A 20,430-nucleotide genomic window follows, 5' to 3' on the forward strand; every position below is an offset into this window, starting at 1 on the left:
ATCATGTATAGTCTTTTTTCCAAACATGGGAAAAGTCTCAAGAGCAATATTATTAATAGGCAATCTTCATCAGGAATTGAAATTGCATGTGCAGAAATGGACAGCAAAATTCACAGTGAGCATTTGTCCTTTATTAACAGTTTATAACTCTTAGTTTGCCTCTTTTCCTTTAATATTTTTATTTGTTAAATATTTGCCACTAGCAAATATTAGAATAATTGTTTAGGATACAGTATTTATTTATTTTTGTTTAGTAATTAAATGAACCATAATTGATAATATTTTGGATAGTGTTGGCCTTACCAGGTAGACCAAACAGGCAACATGACTAGATGAACTAATTTTGCTTGGTTTCAAAGTTACATTAACAGTCTCTTGAAAATCTGAAAGTACTTCTGAACCTCTTGCCCCATTCACATTCTTGCTGCAGAATAATTTATTTTCTTGTTCACTTGACTGTGTCTTGTTGCCCTGTTTCCCAAGATTATTTCCACAAACCATTACAGATAATTAGTTTCAAATGGACATTGGATTTTCATGTACAAATGACTACATTAATATTTCCTAAGCCTTAACCTAGATTTTATAATTGAATTCTCATATAATTTTCGTTACCAAATTTCTTTTGCGGGATTTTACTTCTGATGCTGTTGTTTTGCAATTATTTACAGATCTTGAAAGTTTTTTAAATGAATCTTTTGATAAGAATCCATATCCTGTTGAGCTACATGGATACCAAAAGCCATCAAATGTACCAATGGATGAAGATAATCATGGTGGAACAAATGATTTTTCTCTGAACATTGCCAGCAGCAGAGTTTTTCTTAAAAAAATTAACTCAGTTGAGAATAAAAAAGTTCTTTTTTATGAAAAGAATCATGGTGAACTTGAAGGAGGACATGAAATGATTAAGGCTTCTAATGGAAGAAAATGTGAAAGAAAGTTAAAATCTTCTAAATGTAACCTGAATACAAATGTCCCAACAATACAGAATGCAGTGAGCGGAAAGGAGAATATGCCATCATCTTTGCTTTGTCCATGGTCTCAGTTGGACTTGTCTGGTCTTGAAATAACGCAGCTTGAAAAAAGGTTCATGAAGAGCATTAGTTCATCTTCTACCTTACAGGTCAAGAAAACTTCTCCGGATAGTCCATCATCTATTGAAAAAAAATGCAGTAGTCCTAAAATATTAAAATCAAATATGTTAAACACACCATGTCTAATACAAGGTAGTAAGATGAATTCTCCAGAAAAGTTATCCGTTTCCAAAAACTCACATTTATTGACTAATTTTTCAGAGAATAATTATTTCTTAAAGAGCAGAACTTTAACAGAATCCTCAGAAATCCAAAGTATTCATTCTGATTTGTCAAGGAAGGATAAAAGTTCTCCAGGCCATCTAGATAATATTTCAAATCAAACTTCTAGTGATAGCAGACAAAACACAAAATCAAGCTTGAAAAATATCAGCTCACTTTCCAGTTTGAAAAGGCGGCCCAAAAAATTCATTTATGCTCTAAACAATTCTCTAGTTCAGCGGGAAGAAGGAACCACCCAGAGAGATGGATCTCTTACTTGTTTTGTGCCAGTATGTACAACTTTAGAAACCAGTATCTCTGAACTTTCTGAAATCCTAATCAAGAATGAAGGTACAATATTTATATTCCTTTGTGTATTAATTTCTACAACTTAAGTCTTAAAATTCCATTTATGTTTCAGTTCATTGTTGTGACTTTAGTTTACTGCATTGAAAAAGTCTACTAAAATATACTGTATACATGTTAATTAATTGTTGCTGAAGTCATTTTCAGATATAATAAAGTATGGTTAATTATAAAAACAAAGAAAAATATTGGAATTTCAGATACTGACTATAAGGAAGCCTGTTTTGTTCTATTTGAGACTTATCAGGTATACATAGCCCACAGAGCTTTGTATCAGGTCTTAGTAAATGACAATTGACAAATTTCAGATAGAATGAAACTGGTCATATACTGCCTCCTGCTGGTCAGTATAAGTAAAAATAACATATCTTAAAAATAAAGGAATTCCCCTCCTTTCCCCCATCTCTGGATGGAGAAAGTTTTCTCTAAGAGCTAATGAAGACGAAGGTGGACTGAATAAACCATTCCAAAAGTAGATTGTAATTTCAAATATTTCTAAAAAAAAGGACTTGATTTTGCTAAAAATATATTACTGAATCCCAATTATTATGTGTTGAAAAGGTATACATTTTATTTTAAAAAAATCAACTCTATTGGTATGTTCTATTGGGGTGGTTTTACAGAGAAATCATAATAAAAATATGCATTTTGTTCATATAGGTATGCCTAAAAAGATTTCTCAGAGAAAGCTGTTTCTTTGGTATAGACAAACCTATTCTGTTTAACTATAAATATAAAAGCATACAAATGCTTTAATATCTAGTGGTTTTTCAGATATAGAATAAAAATCTACAATTCAGATATAAATAAAAGTTGTGGCTTCTCAGTTGATATCCTGAAAAAATACTTTAGTACAATATTATACTACAGAAGTTTAGAATATATTTATATTGATATTTTAACTCACATCCCTGTTGTAATTCAACTTCTTACAGGACAAATTGAAACTGCTGATAATCATTCCACAAAAGAAAGAAAGCAAATAGATTCTGAAAAATGCTATACATCTCCTAACATGTTATATGAAACTACAGGTAGTAAAAAGTCAAATATTGAACATAACACTACTGATAGTTCAGCAATACTTCTAAAAAATAATATGAAGAAAGAAGCTGTAATGTTTTCCAGAGATATCGCTGCTAATTATCAAACACAGATAACTGAAAAAGGATTCCATGAAATCTGTCATAGCAATACTTGTGTGGATAGAAAGACTGGTTTTGCAAATTATAGTTCATCACAAGAAGCATTTATTAAAGAATGTACATTGCCGATGCAAGTATCAGAAACAGAAAATAAACAAGAAACCTTGGAATTAACTGCACAATTTTTGGACAGTGGTATTCATTCAACGAAAGCATCAAAATCTAAAACTATGGTATTGGAGAAAGAAATGGATACAAAACTGTCTCCCTTACTAAGTTTAAAAGGTGTGCCTGGTGATAAGCAAAGAGAGTTAGGATGTCTTTGTCATAGGAAAATCCAGAAATTCAAAGGTTTTAAGACTGCATCTGATAAACAGATAGTGCTATCTGCTGATAAAATCAGAAAAGGTAAATTACTTTTCAAGGATGTAGAAGATCAACTTCTTGAAGACGTTCAGAATGAAGAAAAAGGTGCTATTTCAAGTCAAAATAAACAAGAAAATACTGAGCATTTTTCAGTTGGACAAAATGACCTAAATTTACATGTTTCTGATTCTGTGGTAAACTCTATTCACTCAGATGATATGAAAATTGGTTTTCCTGAATATGGCAATAAATCTATTCAAAATGTACTTAAAAATCAGCACCCTAAAGAAAAACCCAATTTAACAGTAAGCCAAATAGCTGAAATTACTGAACTTTCTAATATATTGGAAGAAACAGACAGTCAATTTGAATTTACCCAGTTTAGAAAACACAAGACTATGATGTACAATAACACTAACAAGACTAGATGTTTTGATAAAAAAAAATTAAATTCTAAGAATTGGAAAGATACGGGATTTGTGGATGATCCAGGTGATAATCATTCTTCTTTTAAGCATATAGATACTGGGGAATATAATACTGACAGACAAAGCAATGAGAAATCAAACAGAAAAGAAAACAAATGTTTTGTTCCAATTATTTCAGATCCTTTACAGTCTGATATGGAAAATCATAATTCAGGTAAAAACAAAGATGAGATTACAAGAAGAGGTACAGAATTAGCCAGAAATATGAATGGAATGGGTGAAATATTGAACTCCTATAAAATAAAAACGGATGGTTCAAACAAATGCAATAGTTGGCATATGCCTATGAAAGAAATAGATATTGATTGGCCTCAGAAAGCCAAAAAAGGAAATGCTAAATATATAATACAAGATACCACAAAAGATACAACAATTGCTTTCGTAAAAGAAGATATGGGAAATAAGTTAAAAGATGTGGACTGCCAAAAAGATAGTGTTGTCCAGATTACTAGCACTACAGAAGTAAACTTGAAAATTATTCAAAAATATTCTGTACATGTATCAGAAAATGAATTGTCATCCACTAAAAATCAAAATGCTTTACCTATACATCATTTTGTAAATTGTGGGAAAACTTGCTGTAACAATAATTGCCCAGAAACTTTGTCTGATCTAACATGTTTAGTTGAAGTTGCTAAAACTGAAAAAAATAATATTTGGAATGATGCAGGTGCAAAAAAAAGCTTTATTTCAGAACAAGAGGAAAAAGTAAGTAATCCAGAAAAACAATATTTTCTACAGAGCATTCACGCTGTTACTGATGGGAGCATATTTGCAGAAAAAAGTAAGAGGCTTAATTTGTTGACAGGGTCTGATATACGGGAAGAGATAAATAATATGTCATATTGCAAAAGGAAGATAAATGTTAGACATAACGAAATTATCCCTTCTGTGAAAGAGAGTACAGAATTCAATCAGACTGAAATATTTTTTGGGTGCAACCATAAGAATGTCTCTGAAAACAGGGAAAAGCAAACTAGTGGTTTTCATACAGCCAGTGGTAAGCAAATTACATTTACTGACAGATCTTTACTTAAAGCAAGGCATCTTCTTTCAGAAGAAGATCTCTTTTTTGGAAATATGAACAATATTGGTGATCTTATAAAACCTAGTGTTGAAGATTCAGTTGAAAAGAATTTTAAATTTGGAGGAGGAGCTGAGAAATGTAGAGAAATTGGATATTCTAAAAATAATTTTGAAGATTCTTTGGGTGTGCTGTCAAACAAGGTTAAACAGGGTTTTAAGAATGGACTAATCTTTAAAGGACTGACCTTGAATATAAATGCATCTGAATATTTTAATGGAGGGGAAAAAATCAGTATTTTGAAAGAAACATGTAAAAATCAAGATTGGATGACATCAAAATGTGATTTACATTTACTGGATACTGGCACCTTACAGAAATATCCAACTAATGAAGAGAGAACCTCAATTTCAAAACAATTGAAAGTTACACCAGCTGCATTCAGTTTCAAAACAGCAAGTGGTAAAACTGTTAAAGTTTCTCCACAAGCATTAAAAAATGCCCAACTATCTCTTCATAAAAATTACAGTAATTTGGACTCTCACTCTGAAACAAATAAATGTAATATGTTAGGAAGTTCTTTGGATGCTTTTGGCAGTAAAAACTGCATTACTTCTGGTTACTTGAATGTAGAGAAGATGCCGATGGGATATTTGGATGTATCTCAGTTTCCTATAACCAAAGAATTATGTAGAACTGCCCAAACTTTACCATGTGCTAAACCCATGTTGGTAGACACACACTCTGAATCAAATTGTGAAACTACAGATGAAAGTTTTGAAATGGGCAAATGTTTTAAAACCTGGGTTTCCATCAAAGGGAACTGCATATCAGATTTTTCTACTGATAAATGTATGCTTTTTAGCACAGCAAGTGGTAAGCCTGTTCAGTTATCTAAAGAATCGCTGAATAAAGCAAGACAACTTTTTTCTGAAATTGAACCTAATTTATCAGGTCACCAGAATTTTGTTTCAGATGACAATTTCAGCTGTAATGGGATACATTCAGTGAAGAACATGAATGCATCTGAGTCAGATGTTAATGCAGAAACTAATGTCAACATATCTGGAAAAACCTGTAAAAATGAAAATTGGATGACACCAAATTGTAGCTTGCATTTTTTAGATATTAGCACCTTAGAGAAATCCTCAACTAATGGAGAAAAAGACACCTCTTCAAAACAGTTGAAAGCTAGCCCAGTTACATTCAATTTTAGAACAGCAAGTGGTAAAACTGTTAATGTTTCTCAGGAAGCATTAAAAAATGCCCAACACTTTCTTCATAAAAACCTCAGTAACTTAGAATCTCATTCTGAAGTAAATAATGGTGATGCCTTTGGAAGCTCTTCTGTTGCTTTTGGTAGCAGGGACTGTATTGGTTCCAGCTATTTGAGTGTAGAGAAGATTTCAACAGAATATTCTGACCTGTCCCGATTTCCTATAACCAAAAAGTTCTGTGAAAACACCCAAGCATTATCATGTGTTGTACCCAAATCAATGGAAACTCTGCCTGAATTAAATTGTAAAACTTCAGATGACTTTATTGAAATGCAGATCTGTTCTGATACCAGAATTTCCAACAAAAAGGATTGCAAATCAGACTTTTCTACTGACAACTGTGGATTTTTTAGCACAGCAAGTGGTAAGCCTGTTCAGTTGTCTAAAGAATCACGAAAGAAAGCAAGCCTACTTTTTTCTGAAATTGAATCTGATTTATCTGGTTATCAGAATTTTGATCCAGATTGCAATTATGATAACACAATGAATTCTGTCAGAAAAAAAGAATTTCCCAGAGAAAATAGATTACATATATCCCAAAGGGGAAAAAATCCAAATATGGAAGAATATTCAGGCATTCCATGTGATTTTAATACAGCATGTGGGAAACAGGTCCAGATTTCTCAGAAGGCTCTCCAAAATGCTATGGGACTTTTAAAAGAATTTGATGATATCAGTGCAAGTAATTTCTTTGTTGATGAAAGTTTAAAGCAAACTCATAATTCTTCAATAAAAACTCCCATTACAAAAATTAAACAGGAGCATGAAACTAATTCATCATCTAAACCGAAGGAGAAATGTAAAACCAGAGAGAATCTGAATGAGAAAGAAACTTCTAAATCTTTGCTAAATATTGAAATACCTATGTACATCATTTCTACTGAGAAATCCAAGCAACTAGCAAAATCCAAAAGAAGCTTTTCATGTTCAAAAGAAGTAACTCAACCTTTGAAGATAACACAACCATGCCAAAGCAGAATCAATACTAAACATGCAACAGAAGAGAATCCAAATTGTTTTTGTCCTGCTTCTTCCCAAACTCCAGATAATTACTCAGATGTAGAAGCTTCAGAAAGCGCAAAAGCTTTCATAGAAGATGACAATTTCACAGATTCAGAAGTACAAAGAAATATTCAAAAATCTATCTTGACAGCTAATAATTCTCCGTTACGTACAAGAAGTGGGAAAAGACACCTGAAAAAAGAAAACACATTTGGTAAGTACTTTTTTGCTTTCTTCAACCTTAAAATTCATTTAAGGTACTGAAGACTGCACACTGACAATAGTTCAGATTGATGTTCTACACAATTATTGACTTCAGTGAAGAAAAATCTTATTTCAAAAAATACAAAGTCTCAAATTTATATTGCCAAAGGGTTGACTGTAACATTAACATGAGATTTAGTGAAGATTGATGGAAGAGTAGAGTAATAGCAATAATAGCTGCTCTTATAAATATTCTACAGCTTTTATCCTATTAGCAGGGCTCACATTGAGAGGAAGAATATGCTGTAAAAGTGGGTAGTTATACCTTCTCTCCTCCAGCTGTCCCCTAAAAATAATTCAACCATTTTTGTTTAGTCATTTTACCATTTTTCTTGAATAATGAGAAATATTCATGTGAAGAATTGTGAATGTATAATGTAAAGTTCTCACATTCCTCCATGATTCAGTTTCTGGTAATTACATCTATGCCATTTTTAGCAATTGTATGGATTATTTTTTTACTTCTTGCTTCCTAGTGTTTTGACTTTCTAGTCTGGAATTTCTGATAGCAAATGCCAAGATTGTAGGCCAGGCTTGGAAACTGAAAAACATTTTTTTAAAAACACAGTGGCAAATCACTGCTGTATGTCTGGGGAAAAACATGGAAGATTGAATCTGTAGTCATCAGGATCTGAGTTAATTAGAACTTGGGTTTATTTGTAAATATTTTATTTATAAATATTTTGAAAAGTAATATCTGTAGTATAGAGATACATCAATCCAAAATATGAATAAAATAAGCCTCTTGCTTTCAAAAGAAAGCACTGCTATCCACATAAAACATGATTTAATAAATCAGTTAAATAGATGTTCCATAGAAATTTATATTTATTGAATATGCATTTTTGAAATGTTCAGTGACACCTTTTTCAGGACAACCTCCCCTTAAAAGAAAGCTGCTGCCTGAATTTGATCAATCCGAAAAATCCAGAAGATCATCTTTCAAATCTTCAAGAAGTTCTCCATATGGTAATTTTTGTTTTTCAGTCTATGTAAGCCATCTCAAAGATACATACATTTTATCTTCTTTGGCACTCCATTTCTTTTCTTGCTTGTTTTATAGCGCCTGCATATTTTTCTTGTTTTGGAGATTGATGTGTGAGGGACTACAATGTAAAAAGTGAAGGGATTGATCCAGGGTTGTTGTTACCTACTCATTCCAAGTGATGACTAAAGCCTTAATTGAACTTTCCATCTTAATCTTAAACCCCAAACATGCTCTGAAAACTAACAGTCCATCAGGCATATGGGCAGACTATTCAGAGGACCCAGCTCCATATGGGAGAGGGAACAGTACCAGAAAACTGCAGACCAACTTGAGAGTAATCTTACTATAGCAGGTGACATATTAATATCCTTCAGATAACGTAATGCCCTAAGATTTTTTAAAACATATTCAATGTGTGACCTCTGTGGAATGAATCAGGCCAAGGATTATGGTTGTACTGATGGCTGTGAAATCCCAAACTACCTCATAATTTGAGCAATAGCAAATTGAAGTCTCCCAATTACATAAGTCTGGGAAAACATCATCAGTTTGACCACAGGCCTGGTTAAGAAAACTGCTAGGGAGAAAAGAAGTTAGTACAATTGCAGCAGTCAAAACTATTTCCCAAAGCCCAACTTCAGAAACAGGATGCTATCTCTGGTTAACAAAGGAAAACTAGAGGGTGTTAAAGTTTCCCGCATAACTCCCCCCCCCCAAAAAAAAACCAAACAAACTTGGAGTTGTTTGTTCTGTAATCTGCAGTAATAAATGCAATATAGTTATCAGAACATTTGATCAGCAACACTTAAAAATGCATTCTTTTTTAAAAAAAATTTTTTTTATTGATTTTACAATTAAAACAAACCAACAACACATACATAAATGAAAGAGAGAAAAAGAGGAAAGAAAGAAGAAAATAGAGAAAAATAGAAAACAATTAAAAACATTCTCATCTTCAACAGTTTGTAAGACCTCTTTTTTATCCTTATTTTATGCCATATACACACACCTAATCCTTACATATATCTGTATATCGCTACTATGCATTCTTTTGAACCACTTATTTCTTATTCCATTAGAAATTTCAATGTTGGATTGTGGTCTCCCAGAGAAAAACAATATGCAATCTGAGGGGTTGCTGCTTGAAGAGCAGGTGTAAGACATGGCCAAGAAGACTTTGTCTAGTTCTGGCTGGTATAGTTTGTGACCTTTTCTGGCACAGAATATACGGATATAGAAATTTATGATTTTGTCACTTATCGGCTTGATTACTGTAATTTACTTTGTGTGAGACAGCCTTTGCAATCCATTCAGGAACTTCAGCTGATTCAGAATTGAGTGATCTTTGTGGTAGTAATAGTATTTCCATATTACATTATTACACCATCACAGAGCTTTGGCAGATGAACATTTTTCATGTATAGACAAGAGAGGAGGTAATTTCTTTTTTTGTGATCAAATATATTCTTTGCATTTAAGAACAAGTTATATTTCAGAACTCTGAGAAAAGCCATGTTCCCATAGAAGTAAATACAATCTTTTATATAGATATATGAGCAGTAATTCAGATTAATTTTAAAATTGTGACAGGGAGGGCATAATAAAAAAAACCAACCACAACCGTGTTTCAAGTTGTGCTTGTTTTTTCACTCGTCAAAAAGACAGTTTTTTTCAATTATGTCAGGCTTACAGTAACATATCTTAGGGACCTCAAGGATCTTGCTGCTACTTGTAAACTAATACCCCATAATTGTTTTCCATCTATCCTCACCTATCTAAAAGCTTCTCTCAATAAACAGAAGCTGATAGAAAGCAATTCTGCATCCAAATACTTTCCAGTTATTTGCAGTAGGAATAGTGGTGATTGTTATACAACTGTTTGACAAATGTTATTCAAATTAATACGAAACTGAACTAATTCTCCTGAAAATATTAATTTGAATTTTTTTAAAAAAACTCAGCTAAAACTGATAGTTTTATCATAAACATAGAAATCCATATTTTTTTAAATATCACTTGATTCATAGAACTTATTTTTATTTAGGTGTAATAAATGACAGAAAAAAAATATCTAACAAGATCTCTTTAAAACCAGCCATCTGTGGCTCATTTAGGTAAGAGTAGATTGTCATTTCATTTTAGGTTTAATCTTTTCTTAACATAAGTTATTTATACTTTGTCGAAAACTTTGCCCGATAGTTTAAAGCAGCAGTTGTGAGTTTTGGAAAAAATCTTAGCTGACAAGATTGAATTTTCTAGATCATAGTAGCAAAAACAGTATACTATAGTATTAAGAAAATGTGATTCAAGGAGGCACAGTTTTATTTGATTTATTGAATTTTATTCTAATAGTATATTATGTAATTTGTAAATCATCAAAAGGATATAATGAAGTCACAAAATATAAATAAGGTAGCAAATATATTTGATTTTCATTTAATTTATTAATCAAATTTATGTAGCCAACCATTTCAACTAAGGAAATTGGGCAATGCACAGCAGTAGATACTATTTTTTAAAAATGCATTAGATAATCTTCGTAACATTTTGAAAACTAATAAATTAGTATTCAGTATTGATATAAATAAATTACCAGTAAATTAAGTATGTATGCAATACATGGCAACTTAACTGTGTGAATTTCTTAGTCAAAGAGAAGGAACATAAAAAAGAATTCTTGTTAGTCTTCCATTCAGATTCTTATTAAAATGTATTTATTTCTTCAGTTTTGCAAATGAACGACAAGAAATACTGAATCCAAATTTTAGTATTCCACAACAAGTTATGAAAGGATCTAAATCTGGTGGTTTTTCAGAGCGGTCTTCAGTTAGGTCATTGGCTCAGTTTGGAATGATCTTAAGTGAGGAAAACAAAACACCCAATCATTATTCAGGGAAAAAACCTACCAAGATCTTTGTGCCTCCTTTTAAAATAAAATCAAGAACTTCAGAAGGTGAAATAAGCAATGTCAAAGACCATCCCTCATTCAGTTGCAAAAGTATCAACAGAATGCAAGAATACAACACAAAAGAAATTAAAACCTTCATTGAATCAGAAAAAGATAATTGTGCACGAACATCAGCTTTGGATTCAGGATGTAGTAAAATTGTTCAAGGTACATTGGATACCTCAATCTTGTTTTTATTTTGGCATGTATGTACTGTTTATTATGATCATAACAATTTCTATAAATGTTTTTTTATCAGCATACAGTTCAATATATCTCATTCTTTTTATTTTGGCATGTATGTAATGTTTATGATCATAACAATTTTTATAAAAATTCTGATCAATATACAGTTCAACATATTCTGTGTTGCAGACCTTTGAAAATTAGATACATGTTTTATCCCCACTCAATACCTTTAACATCAAGTACTTTAACTTTTTTGACCTGTACAATTTTCCTACTTATTAATTATTGGCAGAATTATTGTCTAAAACTCTTATTATAATAAAAGATACCATTTAAAAAGCAAACCTAGAAAGAATGCAGACTATAATCTAATTGGATATCTTCCATATACAAAATAACAATTAGACTTCTAGTTATGGAAATGCACAAAAGTTATAGATAGCATATTCGCAAATGTTATTATTTGTTATGTCTTGATAATCTTAGCATTTCTTCTCCTAATTTTATACAATGCCATCTCTAGACTGGGGAAATTCAGTTATATACAATTTTATGTACTCTTTGAAACTTTATACTAGTCAAGGATATCTTTCCTATTATTAACTTGGATAAGTAAAAATTACAGAAGTAGCTTATTCACTAATAGCACTAGTTTTGTTGGCACATTAATGCTGAAATAAAGGCTGAAATATGTCTCTTATAATTGTTCATAGTCCATATGTGATTAGAATTCAGTGTTACTATCTTAGGCAAGTTTGAACTTTCTGATTTAAGTTAAAATAGTCATGATTTCATTAATACCTTGGCAGACATAACAAAAATGACAACATATCTTCAGTATGCCAGAAATCTACAACAAATTAGAATTACAAAGAAACAAGATCAAATAATTCATCCACAACCAGGCAGCCTGTTCCTTGTAAAAAGGTCTTCTGGTCTTTGCAGAATTCCCTTAAAAGCTGCAGTCAAAGAGAAATTGCCTGAATTTTATTCCAATGAACAGGTAAGCATAGTATCTTTTAAGAGACTTATTATTAAAAAATATCTTATCTGTGCAAATGCAACCTTTTTGGAATCTTAAGAAATTGAGTAAACTAAAGTTTTCCATTTCACGTCTGAAAACTCTGGTAACTTGTTTTTAAAAACACAAGCTTTTTCATGGTTTAAAGGTGGTATACTGTAATAAGTTATTGTGTGCTGAAGCTGAAAATCAAAACTTTTTCATTTTTTCCAATCCAATTGATAGGGGACTTTATAGTTTGATTGATTGTTTGCACAAAAAGCAAGAACATAATTGCTCACAATGCTTATTATAGTCATTGATCAATTAACTGCCATAGATGATAGCTACAGATTGATTTCTGATGACTCTGTGGGCATATTTCTCATTCTTTGTAAGCAAAGATACTAATTTGAGGGATGGTGGGAAATAAAAATTAAAATAGGACAGATTTAGTTACTATAAAAACACACTGTAATATAGACTTCTTTGATTTTTTATTGTTTCTTCATAAGTGCTCCTCACAGAAGCTAAATTAGTGTACAATATGCCTTGCACTTTAATTGTAATTACAATTGTAATTAAGTAGCAATATGTAACAAAACTGCACACAGTTTATTTGCCTTATTTCAATTCTTTATAGGACTAGAAATATTTTAGAATGATATATCAAGTTCCGACAACATAATTGGTTATTGTTCTATTAATTCGTTTTTTAATACATTACGGTATCTTCAGCACCATCTTTTACATAGAATGGTATATATTTCCATTATTTTCTCCCTTAATTGTGATTAACAACTTTCTATTCCTTATTGTTATTATGTTTTTGAAGCATAAGACTTACGGTATATACAGTATGTATGTAACCAATTTCCCTGTCTCCATCATTTTTTCTCCTTTTTTTCCCTCTTCATTTTCTTTGAAGGGGAAAATAAATATTAACATTCCTAATATATCCAGTGGCATATTGATCTGGTTTTGATATAATATTAACAACTATATAATGTTACATAACCAAGCTTCAGATGTATGTTTGTTATTCTTTCTTTTTTTATCTGCAGTCCTGAGGAGATTACTTTTTGCTTTTAATTTTGATTAATGTGGATTAATTATTGTTAGTGACAACATGGTTATTTTTTTTTTCTGAACTTGGGTAATTTCAAGTAATATTGCCTCTCTCTTTTTTGTCCACCATCCTGAAGATATTATTTTTTGCTTCTAATTTTGATTAATCTGGATTAATTATTGTTAATGACAATATGTGGATATCATATATTTTGTTCTGAAACTGGAGATTTCAAGTGATATTAACTTGTTTTGTCCTGATTCAGATTTAACTTAAATTCAGTTATGCTGAACTTGAATAAAAGTTTCTTAATTCTGTATTTCCAGTCTTGGTAGAGAAACAGGAGGGAAAATGAATGAACCAAGGTTAACTGCAGTTTGTTCCTATATTGAACAATATCCTATATTGTTCTATTGAAAATAAATGAATACTTTAGTACTATTTACCCATCAACAATGCCTAAATTTGAGGAGGAATTTTTTGTCATTTTCTATTCTTTCATGAGATGAGAATGACTACTATTAAGGTTCTGAGATGCATTTAAGTCTTCTAAAAGATCCTACATAAAAGTCAAAGCTACTTAATTCCAGGGATCTGACTGTTTTGAATTTTTGCTTTCTGATTACTTTGTATTTTACCTTTTTAATAATGACTTTAAAGTAACCAAAGAAGTTATAAAGTTTTGTCTCTAGAGATCAATATCATGGTACTACAGATACTAAATACTTGGAACTTATAGTTGGAATTTCTTCTTTTGAGAAACATGCTGAGAAGTATCATTCATAATTTGTTAGTACATATATATTGAGCATATATGTATTTAATAATACTAAAATGTTCTGTCTGCCTTTTATCCTTGCAGTTGTATGCTTTTGGTATTTCCAAGCAATGCATAAAAATTAATAGCACAAATGCAGAAGATTTTCAATTTCTCATCCAGGATTTTTTCAGTAAAAAATATTTTCTAGAAGACCATGGAATACAGTTGGCTGATGGAGGATATATTATTCCTAATGATGAGGGAAAGGCCGGAAAAGAAGAATTCTTTTGGTATGATGTTCAAGATATTTATCAATGACAGGGGTGTCAAACTCGTGTCATCACATGACATATTGTAACTTTTTTCCCCTTCACTAAACCAGGTTTGGGCATGGCCAACGCATGGCACATCCAGCCCGAGGGCCATGAGTTTGACAGTTCTAATCTATGAGTATGTAATACATTATTAAAAGTTAGAATTACTAATGTTTTTAATGGCAGAAATGTTTATATTTCTCAGTACCAGCGCAATGCAGAAACTACAGTATTTGTTTAAAATTTAAAAGTGGTTTTTTGTTATTGTCTCTGAAAAACTATAAGATTAAGACATTGTTTATATTTAATAATAAATCCAGAAACAACAGCCATTCATTTAACATTTTTACAGAAAGTCCTGGTTGAAAGCAATTTCAGTTATGTGAAAGAGGTACCTTCAGGAACCTCATATACTTAAAAGAGACTATTTCAAAATATACTCACACTTGCATGAAAAGCCTGTTTAGAAATGATTCTAGCATTTCTAGATGGCATTCCATGGTTCTCATGACACACATGACACTTCTGATTATCTTAAGGATTGACCAGGTCACTAATGGTGAAAGTAATCAGCTAGGAACACTGGTCCCAAGCTATTTAGGGCCTTATAGGTCATAAGCAAAATCTGGACCCCACTCGGTCTCTGAATGGCAGCTACCAGTTGAAAAGTTTATTCAGTAGAACTATTGAACTACTGTAATATAAATACTTTGGCTCAGTATAAAGTAGGTTCTTATGTTTGCTTGCTTACTTATTATTAGATTTATATTCTGCCTTTGTTTTATACAGCTCAAGGCTGGATGCATAATGTTCTCTCCTATTTTCCCCACAACAACCACCCTGTGAGGTGTGTTGGGCTTTGCTAAGAGAGAGTGACTGATCCAAAATCACCCAGCTAGCTTTCATGTCTAAGGGAAGACTATAACTCATGATTTCATTTTTTGGGGGGGGGGAGGTGGGGGAGAGGGAAGGATGGGAAACAAATATCCTTAATATCCAAATAAATGTTCCTTTTTGTTTACTAATTTGAATAGATTATTAATATTACTATAATCAATTACAAGTATTGCTGCAGGCCTTCTTACTAAAATAATTTACAAAACTTATTTTTTCTTTGAAATGTATGATTCTAGGTTCATGTACAAGAAAATAATTAGCACACTTTGATCATGCTTTATCACATTTTTCCCTAGCATATATATGCGCACGCACACACACACACGTCTATTAAAACCATTAATCTTTTTGAAAAATATTTCCAGCACAGGTTTCGTTTTTCACAGAATTTGCAATTTACATCCAAACCTGACATCTGCTTTCTTCCATGCCCCCCACTCCACTTGACTTAGAGTTCTCTCAAGTACCTCTCATTTACGTTCATAGTCTTCTACATCCAAACACCAGTATTCTCTCTTACTATAATCACATCCAATTCTTAAGTTATTTTTCATTGTGTTTTGACTAAAATATAGAATTTTATAAGATAAATATGTATAGTTGTCTGTAGTGATTTAGAGCTTAAATGTGAAAAGTAGTAATGCAGGGAGTAACACAAAGAAATTCCACAGGACATTTTTTAGCTTCTATACTAGTAGGAGTCTAGGCTCTGTTTTTATTTATCGCTCTTTTCAAAACATGCATTTAAAAAGATGAATTATGATTTCTATTGTTGTCTTTTTTGTGTTGAAACTCAGGCTTTATCTTCTAATAGTTTGATACATTTTTTGATATTTTTGTGCAGGGCTTTATGTGACACGCCTGGTGTAGATCCCAATCTAACTTCCAAAGCCTGGGTGTATAACCATTATAAGTGGATTGTATGGAAACTGGCAGCTATGGAGGTTGCATTTCCACAATCTTTTGCCAGTAAATGTTTGACACCAGAAGGAGTATTACTTCAGCTAAAGTACAGGTAGAATTAAGATTAAGATTTGGGAAAATTACTCTTCTGAATTTTACCTGTGTCTGTATAGTCTTAATTATGCTCTACTTTCAAACGAGACTATTGCTGTTTGCTCATTAAGTGCTATTACTTAGCAAGGGACACGGTGGCTCAGTGGCTAAGATGCTGAGCTTGTCAATCAGAAAGGTCGGTGGTTCAAATCTCTAGCGCCGCGTAATGGAGTGAGCTCCTGTTACTTTTCCCAGCTTCTGCCAACCTAGCAATTTAAAAACATGTAAAAATCCAAGTAGAAAAATAGGGACCACTTCGGTTGGAAGGTAACAGCGTTCCGTGCGCCTTCGGCGTTTAGTCATTCCGGCCACATGACCACGGAGACGTCTTTGGACAGCGCTGGTTCTTCAGCTTTGTAACAGAGATGAGCATCACCCCCTAGAGCTGGAAACGACTAGCACATATGTGTGAGGGGAACCTTTATCTTTACCTTTTACTTAGCAAGATAATTGCTTCTCAAAAACATCAAAATCAGTTTGAAATATTTGTTCAATTTTTTAAAGGTATGATATAGAAGTGGATAAAAGTCAACGATCAGCCATCAAAAGAATAACAGAAAGAGATGATGTTGCTGGAAAAACAATCATACTGTGCATCTCTAAAATTATATCATTTAGCACAAACATGCCTCAAACTGCTGACAGTAAAAGCATCACTGAGGACAATAAAAAAGAAGTGGCAATCATTGAAGTTACAGATGGTTGGTATGGAATTAGGGCAGTCTTGGATCCTCCTCTTCAGTCACTATTATCTAGGCAGAAGCTTACAGTTGGCCAGAAAATTGTTGTACACGGAGCAGAACTTGTGGGATCTCAGGATGCAAGCACTCCTTTAGAAGCACCAGAATCTCTGATGTTAAAGGTACATTTATAACCTGTGCTATGATTGTATTTCAAGGTGACTTTTACGTATTGAATGGGCAGCGACAAAACATTTCTGCATAGTTGTCTCTTTGTTTTGTATTTTCCTGTTAGAGTTATAGGTCTCCAGGTCAGGTAGCTCCCACCCTCTCTCTAAAAGTACACCATATGTAAGTGTCTATAATGTGAGTTGCTTACAAGTCCTTTTATTTACTTATCTATTTATAGGGCCATTGAACTCAAAAATGTGAACTGTGCAGAATGAAAACAATCAAGTGAGGGACTATGTAGTGTTAAAAACAACCCAACATATAAAATATAAAATTCCAACCAAACATGATAAATCAACAACGACAGAGAACTCATTTGACTAGACTCAACTGCTTAGGGGAGAAACAGATATTACAGTAAAATAGCAATAGCAATTAGACTTATAGACCACTTCATAGTGCTTTACAGCCCTCCCTAAATGGTTCACAGAGTCACATATTGCCCCCAACAATCTGGGTCTTCATTTTACCAATCTCGGAAGGATATCATGGTTGATATATTGAAGACTCCTGAGACATCAAGGAGAACCAGGATGAATGCACTACCCCATCCTAAATTTGACAAGATCATTGATCAGCACAACAAAAGCCATCTCTGTATTTAACCCATTTCTAAATCCCCAAAGAGTCCACATAATCTACTTCCTCCATGGTTCTCTGAAACTGGAAGCTGAACACCACCTTAGCAACCTTCTCTGAAAGTTGGAGACTGATGAAAGCTATCCAGATTGATTGGGCCCAAGAATGGTCTCTTTAAAAAATACTATACAGAATGGTCTCTTGAATAACAGGCGCACCTCCATCTTTCAGAACTTGCAGAATCACCTTGCTCTTAAAGAGATATTTTTATCACCACTTGGTATCCACCTAGATGCACCCTCCCTGGAAGGATTAGCCAATCAAGAGGCCTTGATTTAACTGTGTAAGAAAATACTGGGGGGAAACTAAACTGTTTCTGAAACCAAATAGAGTCCAATAGGTACCTGGACCAGGCTGATCCAATAAGGCCACTTCCTTGTAAAGGTGAGCTCAATTCCAGGGTCATTTGGTAGGGATCTGTCCATTTCAAGGGACAGATGAGAACATCCCATGCCCAGATCACATCGCCACCTCCCTGAGACCAAAAGTAGTATCTTCTGCAAAATCAGTGTTACTGGTCAGAAAGGCAGCTAGAGAAATCAAGTAAATACCATAAATAAAATGTACACATGAGTGGTATAGACTACTTTTATTGCACTTACAATTGACAGGTGTAATTTATTCCCTTTCTCTGAAATAAACATTTGCTCTGTAACTAGATGTGCTACATACTTAAAAATTTACATGGCTATCAGTCTACATTACAATGTGTTCTGAAGTAAGTAGTTGTTTTATTATAGATTACAGCTAACAGTACTCGACGTGCTCGATGGTATGCCAAATTAGGATATTATCGTGATCCTCGGCCATTCTCTTTGCCTTTATCCTCATTGTTTAGTGATGGTGGGACTGTTGGTTGCATTGATGTCATTATTCAAAGGATTTATCCTATACAGGTAATTCAGTTTATTAATTAGCCTTCAATATATACATAATTACTAGTATTTGAGAAGCAAATCGTAATTCAAATGTGTGGCCTAATTTTCAACCAATATTAATTTCAGTGGATGGAAAAACCACCAACTGGGTGCTGTGTGTTTCGTAACAATCGAGCAGAACAAAGAGAAGCTGCAAAATTTGCTGAAAATCGACAGAAAACGTTAGAAATATTGTTGGCAAAAATACAAGCAAAATTTGAAAAGAGTGATGGTAAAATATACATCTATATTTTTAATTTTTTAGAATGTTATTTTGCATGTAATAAAAGAAAAATGTCTATAGAGAAATATGAAAACTGCTGTGGGAAATTGAATTGTATTATAAAATGCTAATGACTCTCATTGCAAGATTCAGCAGCAAGGCCACAAACTGTAATGGAAGAACTATTGTGTGTCAGCTTGACCGGAATGTGCAAGAAAGTGTGGCCTTGCTCTGAACAAACCGTAAAAGACAAGATAAGATAAATCCTGGTGTAACCAGACAAAAGGAAGTCATGTTTGTCACGTATGCAGGATGTGTTATTTGTTTGTCAAGTACGCAGACAAAGGGAACTGGGAGGGATCTTATTGATTGAGACTGTATAAAAGTATTGTTTGAAACCCCGAAGGTATGCTTCATGATCTCAATCCACTTTGGGAAGAGACATGAAGGCCTGTCTGTGCAAACACATTTTTAATAAACTAACTTTGTTTGTACATCAGAGTTGTCTGTCGAATTAGTGAGCATAAAATAAGATTTGAAACGTGTTTAAATCTCACACTGCTATACAATCTATCTGTTCTGTTCAACCTTTGTGTGTCAGAACTATTTAGAAAACTGTTTAGAAAACTGATATCTCTTTCCTTCTCAATTATATTTGATTTCAGCCCTATAAACAGAATTGAGTTACTGTGAAATGTTGAAAAATTTGAATTCTTAAGCATAGAAATATATCACACATATAGTACGTGCCTGAATATTATAAAGTAATATTACTGATTTAATAATGTTTAAATAGTATTAATAGTTAAAGAAGTATCAGATTTTTAAAAAGTAATTCTTCCAGTTACATAAACAGAATGAATGTTAAAGTATCACTTTTAGAAATGGTTTCCTCTGAGTACTTCTCACTCCAAAATAATAATTCTATCCTAACTATAAACCAGATTTACAATTCATTGCATTAAGTAATTTATGCCTAGTTTAGAATATTGACAGATCACACCCTGTATACCTGATTGTTTAAATAAAAATTGCCCGCATACATTCAATAAATGATCTGCAGATTGCCTATCTATGATAAAATATGAAACAATATCAGAAGGAATCGTTTTCTATTTAAGCCTATTAAAGCACACCATCTTTGTTCCTGCTGTATGCAGTGTTCAAACCAAGCTTCCATAGAGAAGGTTTACTGCTGTGCTTGATTGGGTTTACTATTGTGTTTATGAACACAGTAATCTGCCACCTTAATGGTGTTATTTCAAATAAATTGAAAACTGTATGCCACTG

The 20,430-nt window shown here is 32.6% G+C and overlaps 1 protein-coding gene across 1 annotated transcript in view; it reads left to right on the forward strand.

Annotated features, from left to right (window-relative positions):
* The window catches only part of BRCA2 (BRCA2 DNA repair associated), a 45,238-nt gene that overhangs the window by 15,110 nt on the left and 9,698 nt on the right, over nucleotides 1-20,430 (forward strand). The window contains exons 9-20 of the mRNA XM_087966344.1: nucleotides 1-115; nucleotides 672-1,649; nucleotides 2,600-7,180; nucleotides 8,089-8,199; nucleotides 10,263-10,332; nucleotides 10,945-11,333; nucleotides 12,164-12,357; nucleotides 14,286-14,473; nucleotides 16,239-16,409; nucleotides 16,955-17,312; nucleotides 18,741-18,896; nucleotides 19,005-19,149. Coding sequence (XP_087822470.1) covers nucleotides 1-115; nucleotides 672-1,649; nucleotides 2,600-7,180; nucleotides 8,089-8,199; nucleotides 10,263-10,332; nucleotides 10,945-11,333; nucleotides 12,164-12,357; nucleotides 14,286-14,473; nucleotides 16,239-16,409; nucleotides 16,955-17,312; nucleotides 18,741-18,896; nucleotides 19,005-19,149 — 7,456 coding nt within the window. The remainder of the gene's footprint in view (nucleotides 116-671; nucleotides 1,650-2,599; nucleotides 7,181-8,088; nucleotides 8,200-10,262; nucleotides 10,333-10,944; nucleotides 11,334-12,163; nucleotides 12,358-14,285; nucleotides 14,474-16,238; nucleotides 16,410-16,954; nucleotides 17,313-18,740; nucleotides 18,897-19,004; nucleotides 19,150-20,430) is intronic.

This window comes from Notechis scutatus, chromosome 5 (assembly GCF_049901735.1).
Source record: "Notechis scutatus isolate UNSWTSFEM ecotype Mainland chromosome 5, rNotScu1.2, whole genome shotgun sequence".
NCBI classification, from domain to species: domain Eukaryota; kingdom Metazoa; phylum Chordata; class Lepidosauria; order Squamata; family Elapidae; genus Notechis; species Notechis scutatus.